The 20,521-nt window shown below is 54.1% G+C and overlaps 4 protein-coding genes and 1 non-coding gene across 5 annotated transcripts; 4 read left to right on the top strand and 1 right to left on the bottom strand.

Annotated features, from left to right (window-relative positions):
• Positions 1-765: 765 nt before the first annotated feature.
• On the top strand, positions 766-2,614 carry LOC113146735 (the record flags this gene model as incomplete). Its single annotated transcript, XM_026334960.1, has 4 exons — positions 766-990; positions 1,173-1,348; positions 1,760-2,025; positions 2,490-2,614. Coding segments are annotated over 4 exons (792 nt in total), but the record flags the coding sequence as incomplete, so codon positions are not given.
• Positions 2,615-4,170: 1,556 nt separating this feature from the next.
• Trnal-aag lies at positions 4,171-4,250 on the top strand. Its single transcript has one exon. It is a non-coding gene; the product is annotated as a tRNA-Leu (tRNA).
• Positions 4,251-5,496: 1,246 nt separating this feature from the next.
• Positions 5,497-9,607, top strand: LOC34621421. The gene is made up of 5 exons (XM_026334959.1): positions 5,497-5,685; positions 7,752-7,931; positions 8,170-8,433; positions 8,750-8,871; positions 9,160-9,607. Exons 1-5 carry the CDS (start codon positions 5,497-5,499, stop codon positions 9,605-9,607), a joined length of 1,203 nt encoding a protein of 400 aa, XP_026190744.1.
• A 1,095-nt stretch (positions 9,608-10,702) lies between these two features.
• On the bottom strand, positions 10,703-14,585 carry LOC113146734. Its single transcript, XM_026334957.1, has 5 exons — positions 14,474-14,585; positions 12,602-12,731; positions 12,006-12,291; positions 11,113-11,347; positions 10,703-10,977 (listed from the first exon to the last, which is right to left on the bottom strand). The coding sequence occupies exons 1-5, from the start codon at positions 14,583-14,585 to the stop codon at positions 10,703-10,705; spliced, it is 1,038 nt and encodes a 345-aa protein (XP_026190742.1).
• Positions 14,586-14,880: 295 nt separating this feature from the next.
• LOC34621423 (V-type proton ATPase catalytic subunit A) lies at positions 14,881-20,138 on the top strand. The gene is made up of 13 exons (XM_026334961.1): positions 14,881-14,977; positions 15,150-15,215; positions 15,539-15,706; positions 16,647-16,825; positions 17,062-17,118; positions 17,276-17,480; positions 17,749-17,928; positions 18,293-18,466; positions 18,836-18,948; positions 19,172-19,225; positions 19,500-19,598; positions 19,710-19,770; positions 19,954-20,138. Exons 1-13 carry the CDS (start codon positions 14,881-14,883, stop codon positions 20,136-20,138), a joined length of 1,638 nt encoding a protein of 545 aa, XP_026190746.1.
• Positions 20,139-20,521: the final 383 nt, after the last annotated feature.

Here is a 20,521-nt window from a genome sequence, read left to right as displayed (position 1 = left end):
TCACTACCCCACGCATGTCCATCTCTCTCCTCCTTCTCTCTCTTTCTCTCTGTCCGTCTCTCTTTCTCTGTCTCTGTCTCTCTCTAACTCTCTCTCTGTCTCTCTCTCTCTCTCTCTCTCTCTCTCTCTCTTGCTCTCTCTCTCTCTCTCTCTCTCTCTCTCTCTCTCTCTCTCTCTCTCTCTCTCTCTCTCTCTCTCTCTCTCTCTCTCTCTCTCTCTCTCTCTCTCTCTCTCTCTCTCTCTCTGTCTCTGTCTCTGTCTCTGTCTCTGTCTCTCTCTCTCTCTCTCCACGCGGTATATATATACATATTACGGGGCACCGCTGGCGCACTGCTGCCCTTCTGTCTCTCTACTGTCTGCCCTCTTCTGTGCTTACAACTTCTCTCTCGTGGACTGCAGCGGCGCTGGGTACGGCGCGTGCTGCTCACCAACATCGTGTCCTACGATCGTTTGACAGCCCTCCTCTTCTCTCGAGCATTTAAAACCTCTTCGCTCTTTTCCGGAGACACTGAAAAGATCAAGAAAATGCAACGCGTATGCCTAAAAGCCCTCCAGTTCTCAGCCTGTCACCCCTGGTAGAGGCATATCTCGCCTCTCCTGCACAGACGCTGCTGGCTGTCCCTTCTTCCCTCCTCTGCTGCTGCCTGCCCTACCCTGCTCTCTCTCTGTCTCTTGAAGCCCACAGTACTTTTGCTGAGCATGCATGCTGGTGCTTTGCTGTTGTCTTCTCTCTTGCTGCTGCTGCTGCTGCTGCCGACGAAGCTCTTTGAAGCCTGGGTGGACGCGGACCGCAACGAGAAGCGTCTGCAGCGGCAATTGGAGCAGCTGCAGCAGGAGTCAGACAGTGCTGTGGAGGCAACACTGCGGAAGCAGCTCAGTGCTGTCACGTGCAGCAAGGATCGGTTGTTGCATGCTTCTCCCCTCTGGCGCATCGGCCGTTTTCTTTTGGATATGGTCCTAATCTTTCACTTGCGCCGCGGTGACATGTGCGTTGCTAGCAGCTGCCCAATCTGATTTTTTGCACTGCCTCGCCCCCTTTCTTCTTCCTCCTCGGAGGAACCTATCCGGTTGTGTGCTCTGACACTTCGCGGTTGCTTTCGAGACTGCGTTTCGGCGTGCATCTATCTGTGTGCTGTGCTGTGGGGAGGCTTTTTCCGTGTCTGTACAGCCAGGATTATGCGGAGCTGGCGTTAGGCGAGGAAGCCGATCTGGTGCCTGACCCTCAGAGGGACATGGGGGCTTTTCTGTTGAGTCTCTTGCGAGCTGCCGTCTCTAAGCGATTTGGAAATGAGGCGCCTCAGTTAACGCTGACTCCGCAGTATATGAAGGCTCTCATCTTCCGGCTTAAGTGCGCCGCTCGGGAGGCCTTCGCTGGGAAAGCGGGGCTGTGGGGTAGTAGGCGCGGTTAGCAGGGTGTGCATGGCTTCGATTTCTTCACAAGCGCCACAATATACTGTCTCATAGAGAAGCGTCAATCGGCGTGTGTAGAAGGGTCGGATGTAGGCTGTTGCCAGGCGTGTGTAGAAGGGTCGGATGTAGGCTGTTGCCAGGCGTGTGTAGAAGGGTCGGATGTAGGCTGTTGCCAGGCGTGTGTAGAAGGGTCGGATGTAGGCTGTTACCAGGCGTGTGTAGAAGGGCCCGATGTAGGCTGTTGCCAGGCGTGTGTAGAAGGGCCCGATGTAGGCTGTTGCCAGGCGTGTGTACGTCGTGTATATAGCGCATCTGCTTTTTTGCTCTTTTTTTGCTGGATCCAACTCAGGGTGGCTCACAACATCGAGGGCCTTTGCGAGCGGCGAAGACGGCGAGCCAGGCCAAAAACTTTTTCCACAAGTTTGTGCAAAGCAGCAGTTGCAGCAGGGGCTGTAGCAGCAGCAGGAAGTGGTGGTAACTGTGGAACGCAGCTGGGCGTTCAGACACCACAAGCAGCAGAGGACTGGCAGGAGGAGAGCGATGTCGAAGGCCTTGAGACAGAAGAGGGCGGCACTGGACTTGTGAATGGTGCTGCTGTTTCGGGAAATGCGGAGAGCGAGGTACATTAGGTGGAGGCAACACGATTTCTTTCATCGCTACTTGCAGATGTCTGAGTGCTGCATCCACTTACACCCGAATACTGCGAAACGAGCCGCGCAACGTTAGAAAAGGGGGAGATTCTTTCCCGTGAAGACACACAACTGCACTTTTTCTGTCTGTGTGATGTGACGCCCTGTACTCTCCCTAGCGATCTCGTTTGTCGGGGGCGGCCCTATTCTTACATCTAGATACATATATTTCTCTCTCACGCGAGCAAGCGCTGTATATGTATAGATATGTAGACATATAGAGAGAGAGGGAGAGGGGGAAAGAGATACTGTTGACTCCCCAGTGTAGCAGCGCACACGCAGAACGTGGGGTCACATTCGGGCACTGCGCAGAGTCGCTGAGCGTAGCAGCATTTGCATTCGAGGATAGAACATAGCCATACAACGCTACCGAGGTTTTCTTTCCGGTAGAGACGTTCTCAGCATGTGAAGACAAGGCAGAACGCCCCCTAGATTTGCGCAGAGCTACAACAAAACAGTGCGGAGGCCTTTGCTTTCCTGGCCATATGTGCGGAGCTAGCGGAAAAGGTGTTTGACTTTCCCATTTAGCCCCCGTTTGGTGTTGTAGAATGGACTTGTTTTAGGGCCCTAGGAGACCTCTGGGCTGGCCTCACTTCACAGGGCAAAGTTGCCGATTAAAACCAGCTTCGAGCACGGGATATTCGCAAGAATTCGTGGTTACGTAGCAATAGTAAAGCGGGCTTTAAGCATTCCATCAAGCAGCAGCAGATGTGCCGTGCAAATTTTTTCTCACGTAGCACTTCCACTGATGACTTAATTTCAGAGGCAGCCGTTGTGATTGAGCGGAGGCTTCTCCCCCAATCGATCGCCTCTACAAAGGGGGGACCTTCATGTCTTTAAATTCCATTATGGGAGTTTCGGGATACTCAACTAAGGCGTATCTACGTGCAAACACAATTTTGACCGCGGTGTCTAATCTAGCAACATCCGCAGAAGTGCCGTCAGCGCTTCGCTGCTCCTGTTTTGTGGGGAGGACCGTGCTGCAAATCACCCACTCAGTCGGCTACAATGCAGCTTGCTGTGAGTGGCCACCGATATTAGGTACTAGCGAGCCTTAGTCTGTATGCGAATGCAAGGTTCTAGCGAATCTGCGATGGCTGCCGCGCAGGGCCTCCCTGCGTTGCAAGATGATGCTCCACTAAGTAAGGGCCCTACCCGCTGGCTCAGCTCAGAGCGAACGGCTGTCTCAACTGCTGTCGTATTCTCCAGTCTCTACACTATACACTTTGGCGTTCCTTACTGCTGCAAGGGAAGTTGGTTTGGGCTTCCTCAGCAATGGAACGGCATTGCGTGAGATGCTGGTTTTACCAGGGGTTTATACAAATTTTGCGCAGATGCAAGCCATGGATACAGCGCACATAGGGTGTCTGTTTTGACTGGAGATGTCAGTACGTCTGCAGGCTGCCGGACTGTGTCGCCTGGCCGAAACGCTTCCCAGGTGACCTTGGTCCCTGTCGATGCTCCTGCGAGGCGGATGCTTTCTTCTGCACGCAGCGATCTATCGCATTTCATCAGTTTTGTGTGCCTCCCTTCCACTACGGGGCATCACCGCGCATGCGGTTGTCGACCCCTTCGCCAGCGCTCCCCTGGTTCCCCTCCCAGAGCTGTCTGCTTCGTAAATCACGTAACTCCCTGCGCTGGGAGGTCTATGGGAGAGTCTTTTACCGCTGTGTCGCTGGCAAGCGCCTCCGAGCTATTAAGGAGGCATGCACGAAGACTCACCGACCAGGTAGGAACGGGGGCTGCTCTGCCAGGGGCCCCATAGGCATATGTGGCCCTTCCCACACTCCTAGAGCCTCAAAAGCCCAAATAATGTACTTTAATCTGGCATATTTTAAAGATACGTTCGCGTGTACTGCCTTATCTTTTGCCGCTGAGGTGACCTTCCCCCGCCGCTGCCGCGTTTCAGGATCTGCGTCTCTGGCTCTGGACTAACCCGGACAGATCATGGCACAGGATGTGTGATCTGGCAGGCATTAAATGGCAAAAGGCGTGTAAAGCGAGCGCAACGCTGCTGTGGCTTAGGGGCTAAGAGCTATGTATTTGTATGCACGCCTGATGGGCGGCTCCTGGCAGGATGGCCGAGTGGTCTAAGGCGCTGCGTTAAGGCCGCAGTCCGAAAGGGCGTGGGTTCGAACCCCACTTCTGTCATCTCACTTTCGCTTTATTTGGTCGGCGAGCCGGGCATTTTCGTCTTCTTTAATGCGTTCTCTTCAGCGCAGCTAATCCCAAGTGAACCCCCAGGCTTCCCCTCCCTTCCCTGTGGTCGCTGGCCTGACGCCAAATGCGCAGTATGTACCCAACCCAAACAGACAGAAACTACGCGAAATAAAGTGGCAACATGTAGTAGGACAGCTCCAGGAAACTTTCTCCCCATTGTCGGGGGGCAGCTAGGGTCTTTTCAGGCAGTAGCGCAGGGTGCCTAGTATCTCACGATCAACATTGGATACAGAGTCAGGCAGACGTAGGCGGGTGCTTTTATATGCGCACTTGGAGCCAGTTGGCTCCTTTGAAAACCACTGGTCTTCAGAAGGCATGGCATGGGAAAACTGTTGCCCGCAACATATTACCCAACTAGGTCCGCCAAAAGATACCGTGCAACACACTACAAGTAGCGGCTATCATGGTAGGTGCAAGGTCGAGTTCCTGGATGCTACTTTCTTCCTTCGCGGGGGAGCTGTCAAGACACGGTTCCTAGTACTGGGCAGGACCATACACAAATGCTGTTGCATTACACTGCACCTGCTCCAGAGCGCGTGTAGGCGGAGGGGGGGTTAGCGTCAGAAAGCCTGTTTCTACCCAGCCAGGGCCCTAACGGCTGTCTTTATCAACCCAGAGTCCTTGTTGCCTTGAGCAGGAGGCGGGAGTGCCGCGAAAGGGTGTCGAGTTGCAAGCGCAATGCCTTAGGCGCCTCGCGTCTGCCGATGCCAGAACCAGCAGTAGTCTAGGAAGCAATATGCCCAGCATGGGGGAACTAGTAAGGGCAACCTGCGAGAAAAAGCCCAGAATGTTCTGTCTCCGCACGCAGCGTCCAATAGGAGGTCCCTTCGCAACCTCTAGCCACGCTGACACTGTCTCCCTTTGTGTATGGAGCACCTCTTGCCAGGAGTTCTTCCCGACGCCACAGGTCTTCCTGAAGGTGCCTCCCCAATAGCTGCTGCTTCCTCTAGAGTTTACTTCGCAATGTGCCTGCAGGAAGATGGTCTGCAGGTCTGTGGTTTCCTCTCAGAGAGCACTCTAGGGGTGAGTTTGAGCGTTCCCACTGGAGCCTCCTCCTGTGGGTGGTAGCTAGCTTGTCAAGGCGGCAACGGCTGTTTAAAAGCTCGGCCTCGTGGAAGCCTTGCTGCTGAAGCGTTGTCTGTCTAGCTGATGGGTGCAGGGTGAAGCCTCCACAAAAATGCAGTGCTGCTCTAAATATATATGGCACCTTTTAGGCAGCCGCGTTCCCTGCCCTGCTGCAGCGACTGGAGCGCCTCAAGACAGAGGACGAGATCAACAACAAGGTGAAGGGGCAGCTTGCGGAAATGCAGAAACAGCTACAGCAGGAGAGGCAGCAAAGAGTAGAGCTGCAAGCCAAATTCACCGCGTTGGAGTGCAGTGTTGAGCAGCAGGGGATTGAACTTCAGACTGCTCGGCAGCAACATCAGTCCATTCACGAAGTGCATGTGCACCCTAGATTTGTTCCTAAGATACCCCGACGGAGCACAGAAGCATGCTGGCTATCACTCAGTCCTTACTCGGGCTTGAAAGCCAGAGCATGTTGTTGGCTCATTCGTTGAAAAACATAGCAGCAGTGGATGGTCTTGTCGACTGCGACACGAGCCCTATCTAAGTGCCCTTTCAGCCGCTGCCCCCTATCAATCTCTTTTCTGTGTTTGCATGCGTGCGCTCGCTGGATGCTCGCTCGTGTAGGAAAGTCTTCGTCAGCAGCGGCAGCTGGTAGATCAGCTGGCCTTGGAACGGCAGCAGACAGAGGAACTGCGGCAGGCTGCCTCTGCTGCTCGGCAAGAAGCTGTGCGCTTCCGGTGGGAGCCTCCTCCGGACTGTCCCTGCAGAATCTTTCATGAACTGCCCCCCGCTTCGCGTGTCTCGAGAATTCCGAACGCTTCAAGGGGGCCCCGTGCTCCCCCTAGTAGTTGCTTAGGATAGTTAAGTGTGAGTGTGTGTCTAGTCGCGAGGTCTTGATGACAAGACGCCGCTTTGGCAGCAGGCTTTTAGACTGCCTTGCTGCACGTATGTGCATGTTTTAGGGCGGAGGCAGAGACAGCCCACGCGGAACTTACAAGGCTGGCCGATGAAGCAGCAGAACGGGCTGCGCGGCTTCACAAAGAGAAGGAAACCCTTTCCGGTATGTTGTAGCTCAGTGGAGGCCTGTCTGATGTGACGCAGTTTTCGCCTTTCAACACACAAGCGTATGTGGAATCCAGAGAGTGCTACGGCGGCGTGTTTGCAATGCCCGTGTTGTGTGGGGTCAATGGACTGATAGCGACAGTCTAAAAGGCGGGTATGGGACTGCATGCGTGAAATCGTGTGCTCCAGTCTCCTGAGTGGAGGAGATGGGCAGACAAGGACAGACACGTACACAAACAAAAAGACAGATTAAGGCGAGAAGAAAGGCGCTCTTAGGAGTCATTTCTTACAGGCTGAGGGCGTTTTTGTGTGCGACAGAGGAGATTGGCGGGTATCGGCGAGAAATACTCGAGCAGAGCCTCAGAATAGAGCAGCAGACAGCGCGTCTGGCATCGCTGACAGAAGAGTGCGCTGTCATCTAAAGCCGAACAGACCGCACATGGGAAGGGCACATTGCATTTCGCTGGGTGGACACCAGATAATAAGGCCTCTTCCCTTTGAGTTCTTCCCTACCCGTTCCACCAGAAGTCTTTGGACGGATATCTAAGTGCAATGCATGCATGCGCTACAGAGCCTCATCATGAGGCCTCTGCACTGACTATTGGGTCATCTAAAGTGCTGAAACGTTCAAACGCTGCGCTGCAGGCTCGCGGATGAAAGGCGGCGGGCCTTGGATGCAGAGACAAGACACAGCGAAGCAAGTGCTGCCCTCTTGAGAGAGAACAAAGAGCAGCAACAACGGTATGAGCAGCAGCAGCTACTGCTGCAGGAGCGGCTTGCCGCCGTGACAGCTGAGCTTAGCGATTTGAGGATCCAAGCGGAGAAGGAACCGACCAGACTGGCACAGCAGCTCGAAGAGAAAACTCAAGAGGCAGAGTGCGTTTCCCAACTTGCTGCTCCGCGGCTGTCCCTGACCCGTGCCCCAGTGTCGTTACAGCGCATATCGCGGAATATCGAAAAGCCGCATGCTGCTTTGTTCACAATATAATCCTTGGTTTCTAGGGATTATCGCGAGTCACTTGAAAGAGCCACGGACGTGCTCAAGTCCACAACGGAGGAGCTGCAGCAAGAACATAAGGCAGCGGTAAGCCCTGCCTTTAATATCCCAATTTTTAGTCTCCTAAAGCCTCCCTCCCTTTCTTCGAAGAGTAGCTTCTTGCCTCTTGCGCTTGTGAGCTTCGGGTGGGGGCCCTTCACACCCCAACCTCTGCTGGTTAGGACGCCGAGCCAGCTGCTGGGGCTGGGGGAAGTAATTTTGACGCGATGCATGCAAGCCGAGAAGGCTGCGTTGCTGTGCTGCAGGCTGCAGCGTCGGCGGCCCGCGAGGCTTCTTTGTTGGCGGAGCTTTCGTCCCTCCGGAGGGAGAGTGACCAGAAGCTTCAGGAAGCACAGCAAGAGGTAAACCTTGCTCAAGAGAAGCTCACCAGGACCGCTGCAGCCCTTGCTAAAGAACGCAAAAGCGCAGAAGTCTTCCGTCAGAAAGTAAGGGGTACTTGATCGAACGGCGCTGGTGCCAACGAGCATTAGAACGTGCACGTCACAAAGGACCTGCTTTTACTGCAGCGAGGCCAACTTACTGGCTCAAACCTGCCCTGCATGGCACTTAATTCCCGTAGAAGGCGTTTCATCACCTGACTTGCTAGTAGAATGCAGAGTCTTACTCGCTGCAAAAGCTGCCGCATCAGGGCTGCTATCTGCGTTGCTGAGTTTGCTCTGTTAGTTTGAACGGATGGCAGAGGACCTGGAGGGACAGACGGCGGAGTGTCAAAGGGTGCGGGGCGACTTGGCTGCCCTGGAGAGACAACACCGCCAGCTCATGGAGGAGATACAGCGGGAGCGAGAAAGCCTTGCTGAACAGCAGCAGCAGCATCAGCAGCAAGCCCCTGCTGAGCAGACGTCCCAAACGAGGACGCAAAGATCTGAGGCGAAGGGCATTGCGAAGCGGTTCGTGCAGGGCCTAGCCAGTAGAGATTTAGATGCTCAGGTGAGGTTCCCTCCCGTTTTCCAGCAATAATGTGACTGCTCATCAAGTATAGGGGGCAAAGGGGGGGGGGGGCCTTATCCCCACAGACGCACCCACGAAATCTTTAGCAGGGCCCTATAAAACTGCGACTTTTTAGGGGCTGCTGCTGCAGCACTCGGCACGCAGCGTAGAGGCGACTCGGGAAAGTCAAAGCGAAGAGCAGCGGCACTGGCAGAATGCATATTTGCAAGCCGCCGCTTTCCGCTGGAAGTCGAAAGCTCAGAGGTACAAGCGCCTCTGCCGTGTCTTCCACATGAAAAGCATCCAACTGCACCAGGAACGGCAGGCGCTAATCGCCCATCTGCAGGCGCTTCGCCGGGACGGCGCTAACGCCATCTATGAGCTCCTCTCAACACAAACCCCACCACTGCCCCCCATAGACGGACGGAATATCATCAGGCAACAGCAACAGCGCCACACCCAGCCCAGAACAAGCAGCAGCGGCAATCTGCGGGCCACTCCTTTTGTACCACAACCTTTTCTGGTGCGTGGCGACAACGTTCCCCTTCCGCCGGGAAGTGGCGGAGGCAGCGTTGCTTTGCACACTGTCAAGAGGGTTCCAAGTGTTCAGCATGTGCAGCGGGAGAGCGAAAACGCTGCTGCCGCAGCCACTGCTTTGCCACTGCCTTTAAAGCCCCGAAGTGCTTTGTTCTCGCGTCGTCCTTCGTACTGTTGTTCATCCGCAAGGTCCACTATCCCCGTTGCTCCGTCTGGAGTCACGGAGAGCCTTAAAGCTGCTCGTCGTTTGCAGGAGTCGGCAGCCACAGAAATTCTGCCCTTGTTTCTACCCCGTGTGGGGGTAACCCCCGCTTGCACCTCTGCATCTCCCTCTGCGCCCTTGCTGGCGGGGCTTATGGCCAAGGGCCAGCCCCCGGTGGGCCGCAGCTTGTCACTAGGGGCCCCCGCTAGAGGGCCCCCGGGGGGGGCCTCCCGTAAAGTGTGCCCCTTCCACGGGGGCCCCCAGGGGACGCTTCAGGGGCGGGCCCCCCCCCCTCCGAAGCCTCCCCTGGAGCTAAGGCTCCGCAAGGCGTGTACGTTCTCCGAAGCTGTTCCTGTGCCTGCTGGAATAGCACCCCCTTTGCAGGCGGGGGACGGCGCACCAGGCTGGACGACCGTCAGGTCTGATGGGCTTTAGAGTAAATACGATCCTTCCCTGAATTTTTGTGCACGACGTTTGGCTAGTCTGCAACGAGGCGATGCTCCCATAGCGGCCAAGAGAGTGCATAGGGCCAGAATAAACACCGGGCAAAGGCCTATTACTAAGGGACAGAGAGAGGGTAGGGTCGCTTCTCTCTTTGGTGCACTTCGACATAACGATTTCTGGTTGTGCCACAAACCTGTTTGGTCCCTAAAAGGGCCTTCCTGAGAGCTGCCCAGATCCGTCGGATGCGGAAAGTAGGCTAATTTTCTTCGGGAACCCAACACTTGGCCTCTTGAACGGACGAGGGGAGGCTTTGAGGTAAGCGAGGGGAGGCCATTCACGGCTTTGGCTGGCTTTAGCCTACACCAGACGCTTTCTATCACACAACTAGATAATTGCTTCTCAGCCATGCTGTGCATACAGTCGAAAACAATGAGTACATACACAAGACAAGATCAAGACTAAGAGGCTCGCACGCCGTCCTGAAGGCGTTTCCGGACCCTTTCTCCACCACCATCGCCCCCCCCTCCCCCGCGGTCCCCACGAAATCCTCGGGGACAGCTGAGAGTCATGCCACTCTCTCCACGAGAGCGGCATGACCTAAAGCCTCCATGGCCTTGTCTTCCGACAAAGCACGAAGGGATAGTCCTACACAACCGCCCTTGTGCGTACATGTTTGAATAACTACACCAGTCGTCCCTCTACAGGCAACACCCTCTTCTTGCAAGCCTCTACGAACGCGTTTGCTTGGGATGTAGGCGTCGACAGACTAAGGGGGCGGGCTACAAGTGTCTCACTCCAGCACGCCCATGGATTCAGGGGCTTTGTTCTGCATGCCATCCGCCACCTATGTGTATATGTATGTCCATATATTTAAACTATAATATATATACACATAGAAGTGTGAAGAGCGTTACGCATCGATGCGTGTACTTTTAGGTAAACATTTATAGAGGCTTCCACTTAGAGACGCACATAAAAGCCTCCCTTTATATAAACATGCCTTTTCCGCTTGTTTACGCCCTCTACAATATGTCTAAATGCATACACATACTTGCACACGCAAAAGTTTCTAAATGCACACGGCTTTTAAAACCATATTAAAGGCGCCTCTCCAACCGGATTGACCCCACAAGGGGCGGGCCACTGTAGAAGCTGCCTTGTGAGCAGCACGCGCCGCGGAGGAACTATAGAAATGCTCGAAGAGATGCATGCAGACTTCTCTGCACAACCCCGAGCAAGAGCGCATAAAAAGGCCGCTGTACTGCGCCCCTTGCAGGTTTGTGCCGTTTTCAGGATGCCCCAGAGGGTCCAGGTACATTCGCTCTCCGCACGAGAAAGACGTCTGCAGGCTGCTCCGCAGACTCCGATGTGTTCCAACAAACACAAAGACTCAACTAGAAATACTAGTTAAAAATACAAGGTCTATTTACTGCTGCTCATCTTGGTGCGCTCGTGCGCGCTTCACATGTCTATCTATATGGTTCTCCCTCTATGGCCTGCGGTATGATGAACTTGCTGCCCAGGGCAGCGAAGCAGCAGCGGCAGCACAGACACGAGCGCTTGCTGTAGCGAAGCTGCAGACCGCGCGCCTGTGATGGTTAGCCTACCGCTGCTAAATGCATGCAGCGTTACTACCTCGGCCTTACGCGCTGGGTATGACCCAGAACTTCCCCCTTGACTGCTGCTGCGCGTCCAAGCCCCAAAGGCCCCTTCCGCTTCCCCCGCGTCACCCTAGGGAACAGGAGCACGCACGCATGTTGCATGCACAAGACGATTGCACAGCGATTCGCTGGAAGCCTTACCACCGACCTTGATAACAGCCAATGCCAGACAAGGGGGCGAACCGGAAAGCCACGCAACGAAACACAACTGCCACCACAAAAAAGCGTCTAGAAGCTACATGCACTACCCCCAAAAGAGGCGCACAGCACGCGCTGCTGCAAAAGAAGAACAAGCTGCCCCAAAGACGTCTGAACAACCTTCTCTCTGGCTACCCCCGCTTCACAGGCACTTTGGGATGCTACACATTCTGTGCCGGAGAGAAACGCCAAATTAGGAAGGCAATAATGCAAGAATACACTTCTACGGCCACCAACGCCCCCTCCCTCGCGAGAACCGCAACGACCAACCTACATGACCCCATATTGGCACAACATGACTTGGACCCTTCACCCGACGGCGAAAGTTCGCTATTGCACAAAAAGTCCCCTCTCCAAATGCACCACTGCACTGTCACGCATCCCGGCGCTCTGCATCGAGCGGCTACAACTCCGTTGCACACATACACCATGTATGGCAAAGCCCCTCAAAAAGCACGCGCCACGAATAAAGCAAGAAGCTACAAGCGGCTGCAGCAAAAGTGGGCGACGCAGCACGTAGGGGCACACACCTGTGCGGCCTTTGGCCCCCCCATAGGAATCTTCATCCGAGCTCCAGGAAATCTCTCCGGATCCATGTCGAACTGCACCTGGCTGGCAGTGGCAAGCGCTGCAAGTTGCTGCAGCTTCAGAGGAAATGGTAGAGCGTAAGAAGCCAGCAAGTTCCCAACACGGAAATGCCGCAAGCGCGTCTCAGGAGTTACAACCCCGTGGGCTCTTAGACGCCGCACGACTTTGAGCATGGCGATTCGCAAGGCCATCACCGTATTCGTTCCCGTCCCCATAACCTTGCCGTTGCTGCATGCACGAAAATCCGCAAGAGGGTGTCAGCAGCAACGTCGTCAAAACAAAAAAAAAGCTGCGGCGTACAGGTGTACAGACACAAAAAGGCATCTAACAGCACCCGCACATGAGCGACAGCAAGGCGTTTTACAGCCACTGCTGCGCACGTGAAAGCCCTCACACTACACCCCAGACTTGAAGGGCAAAACGAGGGCCCTCGCAACCACACCAACAGCATCAACAGCAAAACCACCAACAGCAACAACATCGACAGCAACAACATCGACAAAAAAACACAAACAGCAACATCAACAGCACCTCTTACGCAAAAATATTTAGGGAGGCTATGCCATTGGCACCGCAGCGGACGTCGACTCGCACGGAGTGAAATTCTCGGGGACAAAAGACAGAATTTCCTAGAACCCTGAGACAGACGACACCGAGGCAGAGTGCAGCTGTGGCAGAGAAATTTAGGGAGCCACTCAAAGCCACATGGAAATGGCCTTAAAAGGGTTTAGCACTGCAGCACTTTATGGCCAAACAGCAATAGGAAGGGCATGGGCGACGATCAGTGGGTCGTGCAGGCATAAAACACACATAGACACACAGCATCCAAACACAGACTGTGCTACGTATGGAATATACATACGTACATGTATTACATGTGCATTGCGCGCGCATACACCAGCCCAAGATGAAGGCATATTCGGAGAGAAGAGGCAATTACACATGTAGCCAGTGTATATAAATATATAAATATATGTATATATATGCATGTGTGTATGTGTATATGTATGCACATGGAGAGCACTTTTTTTCGGCCCCTACGATGAGCACATGAATATGCAGGATTGCTCACCTCGATGCAGCAGGAAGGGAGACTGGGCAGCAGAGCTGTGCATATCCCATAACATTATGCACGGCAAGTACATCCACCTCTGAGGCACCTCGACCGGCAGCCCTTGCGGGTGCTGCTGGTGGGGTTGTTGTTGCAGCTTTTGCGGCGGCAGCGGCAGCCGCAAAAGCTGTGGAAACCTCCGTAAGGCCCCTTATGTGGCCGCAGTGGATTGGCCACGCAGCCGCTGCCGCTGCAGTAGCAACGGACTCGGTGCTACAAGCGACACTGCTCCTGTTGCATGTTTCATCCGAAGGGAGACGGGAAGCTGTGGATGTGGTTGACATCCCTGCCGTTGCTCTCCTTCACCCCCCTCCTCCTGCGTTTGCCGCTGGCGGGATAGGCCTTCGATAAAGATAGAAGAAACTCCTCACCGAAGCGCCGCGGTTGCAGTGAGTTCCCCTATTGCAGCGGCAAGCACGCGATGCGCAGGGCAGAGATGGCCACTGCAGGAGGCACTGGTGCAGCGCACGAAATGCCGAATCTGCTAGACTGCGTCGACGACTGTGTGCGGTGATGTCGAGAGCTAACCCGGTAGCGCTCGAAGTGCAGCAGCAGCAGCAGGAGCCCTAGAAGTAGCGGCCCTTAGGCGAGGTGAGAGGTGTACGTACAGCGCACGCGCGGAATACTGCAACCTGGAAAGCTTTTGGGGGTATGCATTCAAGAGAGCTGTCAAAAACTCTAGCAAAGCGCGCAAGAAGGAACCACTCTTAGAAAGCCAGCCATACCACGCGCGAACATATCTCGTTCTCTGTGTATTAGAAGTGCTGGCGGCCGCCGCAAACCACAGAAGTTTCTGGTATTTCCGCTGTATTTTAAGTGCGGCGGCGCGGCCGACGCCTGCTGTTCATGACTTCTATGCTGCTCGTGCTGCAGTAGCAGCTGCTCTGCGCTTCGCCGCTGGCACCCGACAGCCGCATGCGGCTAAGCCTGCCTGTGAGCCGCTGGTGGCGCTCGCTGGACTTCTCACGTGAAAATTTTAGGACCTCTTCTGATTACTGTTATATTAGCCTTAGTTCGTGGTCCGTAGCTGGTGGAAGCAACGGCAATAGCAGCGACTGCCGCTCCCTTGCTTGCTTTCTCGTGGTCGTCCTCCAGCAGTGTATGTACACCGCGCGCGCGCAGCTGGAAACACGGCGGCCCAGCCTCTGAACCGATCTGTTTGCGCCGTACCACGGGGTAGACCTCGTTGTGTAGCACAAGTAGCCGACGCACAACTCAGGAGGCGTGCTGGCAGGACGCGGACGAAAGGGCAGGCAGGAGTGTATAGCCATTACAGAAGAGCACAATGGCGCCACCCACAGAAAAAGATGCCCCAACTCTTTTCGGAGAGGATAACCCGCAAGTTGGGGTCGTGTTCAAGGTGGCGGGACCCTGTAAGTGGCGCTGCTGCAGCTGCAAAAGAATTACGCATAATCCAACACAAGAACCGGTGTTTTCCTCAAGGGCCGAATGGGATGAGCGACAGCAACAAAGATGAATTGATCTGCTGTGGACGTCGGTCTAGGGGTGGTCACTGGGCAGTACATACACATACACACATACACACACACTCAAACACACACACACACACACACACACTCAAACACATACACACACAAATGCGTCTGAGCCCTTTGACAGCGTGTTCAGAAGAATGCACCTGCTGTGGCCATCTCTTTGCTGCTGCTGTCGCAGTGGTCGTTGCGGAGCAAATGAGTGGAACGAAGATGTACGAACTGGTGCGGGTTGGCTGGCTTCGGCTTGTTGGCGAGATCATCCGTCTGGAAGGCGATAGCGCGTATATTCAGGTGTACGAAGAGACGGGTGGGTCGTGTTTGTTTTTCTTTTTGCACGCTTTTTTTCGTTGTGCATGTAAGGAATTTTTTGCTCGTGCTGTAAACGCCAGCGGTTCTGCTGTTTCTGCGCGGGCGCCTGCTGGTGCTGTCCATACACCCTCCTCGTCTCTCGTTTGCTCGGGATGTTGTGTTTGTTTCAGCGGGATTATCCGTAGGAGACCCCGTTCTGAAGTCTGGCCATCCCCTGTGCGTCAAACTCGGACCAGGTAATTAAGACTTTGGGGGCTAACGCTTTCTGTCCATCGCTCTTTTGTGCTGTGCTGTGTGGATATTGATTTATTGAGAGAGACAGAAGGAGCAAGAGAAGAAGAAAGAGAGCAAACAGTTTGTCTGATTTCATGGTGTGCTGTAGTACGCCTGCGCGAACCGCGTTTATGGTCTGAAGGGCTATTTTGATGTTGCCTCGTGCTCCTTTTCTGCGGTTAGATGTGCGAATGCTGGGAGAGGCTCTTCGTAGATGGCCTCCACACCCGGAAGTCTCTCTCTCCCTGGCTTTATTTGAAAGCTTCTTGTGCTCTTTGCTCTTCAGGCTTGCTGGACAATATCTTCGACGGTATTCAGAGGCCTTTGGAACGCATCGCCACGGAATGCGCCTCCGTATTTATTGCAAAGGGCTGCGATGCAACTCCCCTTGACCCCGTAAAGAAGTGGCACTTTGATCCTGCAGCCTCCCTCCAAGTCGGAGATCTTGTGACAGGTCTGTCTCGGTGAAAACTGAAGGGATCCTGATGGCTCTGTGCTGTTGCTGCTCGCACTGTGCGAGAAAGGCCGTCTTACGGTGCTTTTCTTGCATTCATTCTGCTCTCTGGAGGGAGGAGGGCCTTTGTGCTCTTACGAATTTTTTAGAACTCCCCCCAACTCTTTTCTTTTCCGCCAGTCCAGCAGCACAGATTTTGTGTATGTGTGTGCTATATGTCTATAAATGCCTCGCCGCATGTGCTTGCCCTTTCGCTGTGCCTAGAGAACCTTTTTCAAGTTCTCTTTCGACGGCGCTAATGGTGACCTGTGCAAGCCAACGGCACGCAGACGTATACGTACATATATGCATACATATATTATGTATATATATATATATGTATATAATATATATGTATGCAGATCGAAGGCCTCCATGGGCGCCACCCGCGCCGATAAGGAATTGGAGGTTTTTCTTATTTGGCCGTCTTGTCTTGTGGTGTGCTTATCCGTTTAGGGGGCGATATTTTGGGCACTGTCTTTGAAAATAATCTTTTCAAGAATCACCGGATTCTCATGCCCCCCAAAAGACAGGGGAGAATCACTTACGTGGCCCCTGCAGGTCCGCTGTTAAGTCCCTTAGTGTGTGTCTGTACAGCACAACACGCATTCCCTTTCAAGGCTTTTAAGCGCGTAGAGTGCCGGTCAGATCCCCTGTCTAGATCCCGTAAACTCTAGATCCCGTGTTTGAGCGGAATTCTGACTGCTTCCGCATTTGCTCCTGCGTCGCTCTCGCTGCCTCTTTCTCTCCCTTTAGGAGGGCCTCTTGCGAGGGTAATCGCTGCGTTCCTGCCTATCTGCGGTGCAGTGTGCATGTATGCATGTGTTTCGATTATTGGGCTTCTTCGCGCGAATTTTCTGCCGAAAGTTTTGCTGCCGCTACCCGTGCGCTGTGCGCGCAGGGGAGTACACTGTTTCCGACCCTATCGCGCAAGTGGAATTTCAAGGCAAGGTTTACGACGTCGCTCTTTCTCACGACTGGCCCGTGCGTGAGCCCAGGCCTTGTCTGGAAAAGCTTGCGGGAAATACGCCGCTGTTGACGGGGCAGCGTGTTCTAGACTGCCTCTTTCCGACTGTTCAGGTAAAGCCTCGTTGCTGCAGCCGCAGTGTTGCTGCCGCTCTTCGAGCTTCCGTTGCTGCTGCCGCAGCGTTGCTGCTGCCCTCGTCCTCTCGCTGGGCATCGGTGGCGAATAGTTGGAGCGCTGTATTTACACCGCGCGTGTGAGAGAGGAGACATCCTCAGTGCCAGCGGACACTCCGTCCATTGCTTGAAGCAGTGGTTCCTTTCTGCTGCGCTTGCTGCATGCGCTTGCTTAGGGGGGAACCTGCGCCATACCAGGGGCTTTCGGATGCGGAAAGACTTGCATTTCACAGGTGATTGATCCTCGGCGTTATGCATCGAAGGAGGAGCGTTTTTCTTAGGGGTGTTTGGGGAAGAGTGCGGGTATGTTGTATTCGTGGGGATAAGCGCATTGCTCAAGGCCTGGCGATCGTGTTCTGTGCTGCCGTTATGCGTTTTTTGCCGCTGCAGGCGCTGTCCAAGTACAGCAACAGCGAGGTGATTGTGTATGTGGGCTGTGGGGAGCGCGGCAACGAGATGGCGGAAGTGTTAGCTGACTTTCCAGAGCTTACGACCACTGTGGACGGCAAGGAAGAAGGCATTATGCAGCGCACGTGCCTTGTCGCAAACACGAGCAACATGCCCGTGGCGGCGAGAGAAGCTTCTATCTACACAGGTGGGGCCTCTCGTTGTTTGCGGGGGTGTGCTAGGCTGTTGGGGATGGCGATTCTGCCTGCCTGTCCTGACACCTCGAGCGTTCCCTTCCCTGCCTGCACGCACGCTTTCGACATGATATGCAGTCACAATCGGAAGCTTGGCAGAAGCTTGAGGGCTTTCTCCTCCGTTTCTGTTTTGCGTGGGATGGGTGTTTCTCACCGCCTTTCGAAGAAGGTTTATAGGCTGCAGCTGCCGAGGGGATGGGGGGCCTCCTTTGTGGGTGCCAGGCATTACTCTTGCGGAGTACTTCCGTGACATGGGCTACAATGTGGCGATGATGGCGGATTCAACTTCGCGCTGGGCAGAAGCGCTTCGCGAGATCTCTGGGCGGCTAGCTGAAATGCCAGCAGACTCAGGTTACCCCGCCTACTTGGGGGCTCGTTTGGCTAGCTTTTATGAGCGTGCAAGTAGGCGAGATGTGTGGGGAAGCGTATTAGGCGGGGGAGTGGGAGCGGCTGTGGGTGTGTTGTTTGTGGGGGTGGTCATGTGTGACGGTAGAGGTCAGGGGGTTGCGCCTATCGACACGCACGTGTGCATTGCATGCATGCATTGATGCATGCACATCATTTTGGAGGTTGCGCGGGTTTGAACCGTGGGAAAATGTCGAAAGGGCCTCTTCGCGCACGCGGAGTGCTCTGGGGTGTTGGACTACAGGGGGAGGGAGCAGTGGCGAATGCGCAGTAGGGTGGGCAATTTCGTGGCGAGGAGCGAGGCCTTTCCAGCAGCGCCAGCTTCTTCCTTGGCACTGCTTGCATGTGCTGCCTTTGCCAGGCCGTGTGAAGTGTCTTGGCTCACCTGATCGCGAAGGCTCCGTTACAATTGTGGGCGCCGTCTCTCCGCCTGGTGGAGACTTCTCCGATCCAGTCACTACTTCCACCATGTCGATCGTGCAAGTCTTTTGGGGGCTGGACAAGAAGCTAGCGCAGCGCAAGCATTTCCCGTCTGGTGCGTTGTTCTCGTGGCGGCTTAGGGGCCGCAGATGCAATGGGTGGTCGCGGATGCATGCGTGTGCACAAGGGCGAAAGAGATTGGGGAGACAGAGAGGCAGAGAGACAGAGAGACAGAGAGAGAGAGACACAGACAGAGACAGAGACGATGTGCTGGAGGAGGGGAGAGAGAGGGGAAAGAAAAGCTCTTGCAAGGCATTTTAGAGCCTTTTCTGCAAGTGTACAAGCAGCCAGACATCTACGGAAAAAGACTTCCTTTTCCCTCCTTTTCCTCATGCGCTAGCGCTGTGCTGAACGGCTCTCTAAACATGAATGTTTATGAGGGAGGAGGGGACTTTCGCGTAAGGCGTTCTGCGTGAAATTTCAGTCAATTGGACCACATCGTTCTCCAAGTACCTCCGCTTCCTAGAGCCTTTCTTTGATTCATACGACTCGGAATTCGTGGGGCTTCGCCAAAAGATGAGCGACATCCTCCAACAGGTATAGCACGCATCTCCACAAAATGCGCTCGTGTGTGTGTCGTGTGTATATTTTTCGTGTACATGAATGCATACATATAGAGAGCGAGACAATTCACGTGCTGATACTTACACTGCGGATGTCTTCGGAGGAACTACAGTTGGCATACTTCCTGTATTGCGGCGTTGGTCTGTTGTGTAGCGGCACTCTCCTCATCTTCTGGAGTTCTTTCGTGTTTCCTCAGGAGAACGAGCTTACAGACATCGTGCAGCTCGTTGGCAAGGACTCTCTCTCGGAGGTGCGTGGTTTTTTACCGGCCTTGTCTGTCCTTTCCCTCTTTTTACACCCCTCATCGAGCTGCGTTGTGCAGCAAGGCGCGCAGACGAGCTAGCGAGAATGGCGGCAGGAAGAATCCGTTTGTACTGTGGTGACGAGGGCTCCGGCGATGCCACAAGTGTAACCTGTTGTTTTATCAAGTACCTCGAGGCGGGCTAGGGGGAACAGAAGGGAAAAAAGCGAAATAAGGAGGATGGTCTATCTGTGTGTATGCTTCCCCAACGGATTATATTCAGGACCAGAAACTCATTTTGGAAGTTGCCAAAATCATCAGAGAAGACTTTTTGCAACAAAATGCTTTCTCAGATTACGATTACATGTGTCCCTTGCACAAGGTACGTCTCGTCTTTTGTCTTAGGTTTGGGTGGGTGCACTTAGTTGGTGGCTGGCGGCGCAGCAGCAGCAGCAACGGTAAAACGGTATTCTGCGCTTTGTTTGTTACGCAGACGGTTGGCATGATGAAGATCATATGTCTCTTTCATGACCAGTGTCTCCGCGTTATGCAGGGTAAGGCTGCGCACTGCCCTAAGCACTTTGGGGTGTATGCGTGGGTCTTTGTAGGTTCTGGAGTAAATTAAAGCCATGTATATACGGTTTTGCTGTCCAAGTGGCTTGCGGATTGATTATCTGCGGGAGACTGATAATCACGTCCAACCCGGCTAGTGCGAATGTTGGGGTGTGTTCACTCAGAAACATCCGGCGGTGAGCACCGCATTGGCTGGAGCACTATTTACAACACCATGCGTCCAACGATATCTAAAATAACAAACATGAAGTTTGAACACCCACTCAAGCCGGAAGCCGAGTTCAAGGCATTCTTCAAAGCTCTGGAGGAAGAAATTGTTACAACGCTTCGCAATCTGGCAGAGAAATAGAAGCAGTATTTGAAAGTGTACTGGATAAAATGTTGCACTCTCGGAACGCATATGAAATCAATGTCAGGAGATGCCTGGGAAGAACATACTGTGCAAACTTCGTCGTAGCGGTGTTCCGGGGACTGGTAGATTTGCAGCGTGCACTAGGGAAAGGAAGCCTTGGGCACAGAGCAAAGAGGTCTACAATACTTTTTGTAGGGGTCTTTGTTACCTTTCCCTGCCCTTTCTTCCACAGTTTCTGACATGGCCGCCGCCAGGCACTGCAGACCTTGGGGGTGTTGGAGATGCAGCAGTGCTGCAGCTGCTGTGAGCAGTTAGTGCCAACAGTTTTCGGCGAATATCGTAGGGGCGGACACCTATTTGTAACACGCACTATGTGTTGC

The sequence above is a fragment of the Cyclospora cayetanensis genome, unplaced genomic scaffold (assembly GCF_002999335.1).
Source record: "Cyclospora cayetanensis isolate NF1_C8 unplaced genomic scaffold, CcayRef3 CcayRef3_contig_54, whole genome shotgun sequence".
NCBI lineage: Eukaryota > Apicomplexa > Conoidasida > Eucoccidiorida > Eimeriidae > Cyclospora > Cyclospora cayetanensis.
The sequence above is the reverse complement of the archived record's forward strand: the minus strand, read 5'-3'. Positions and strand labels throughout refer to the sequence as shown.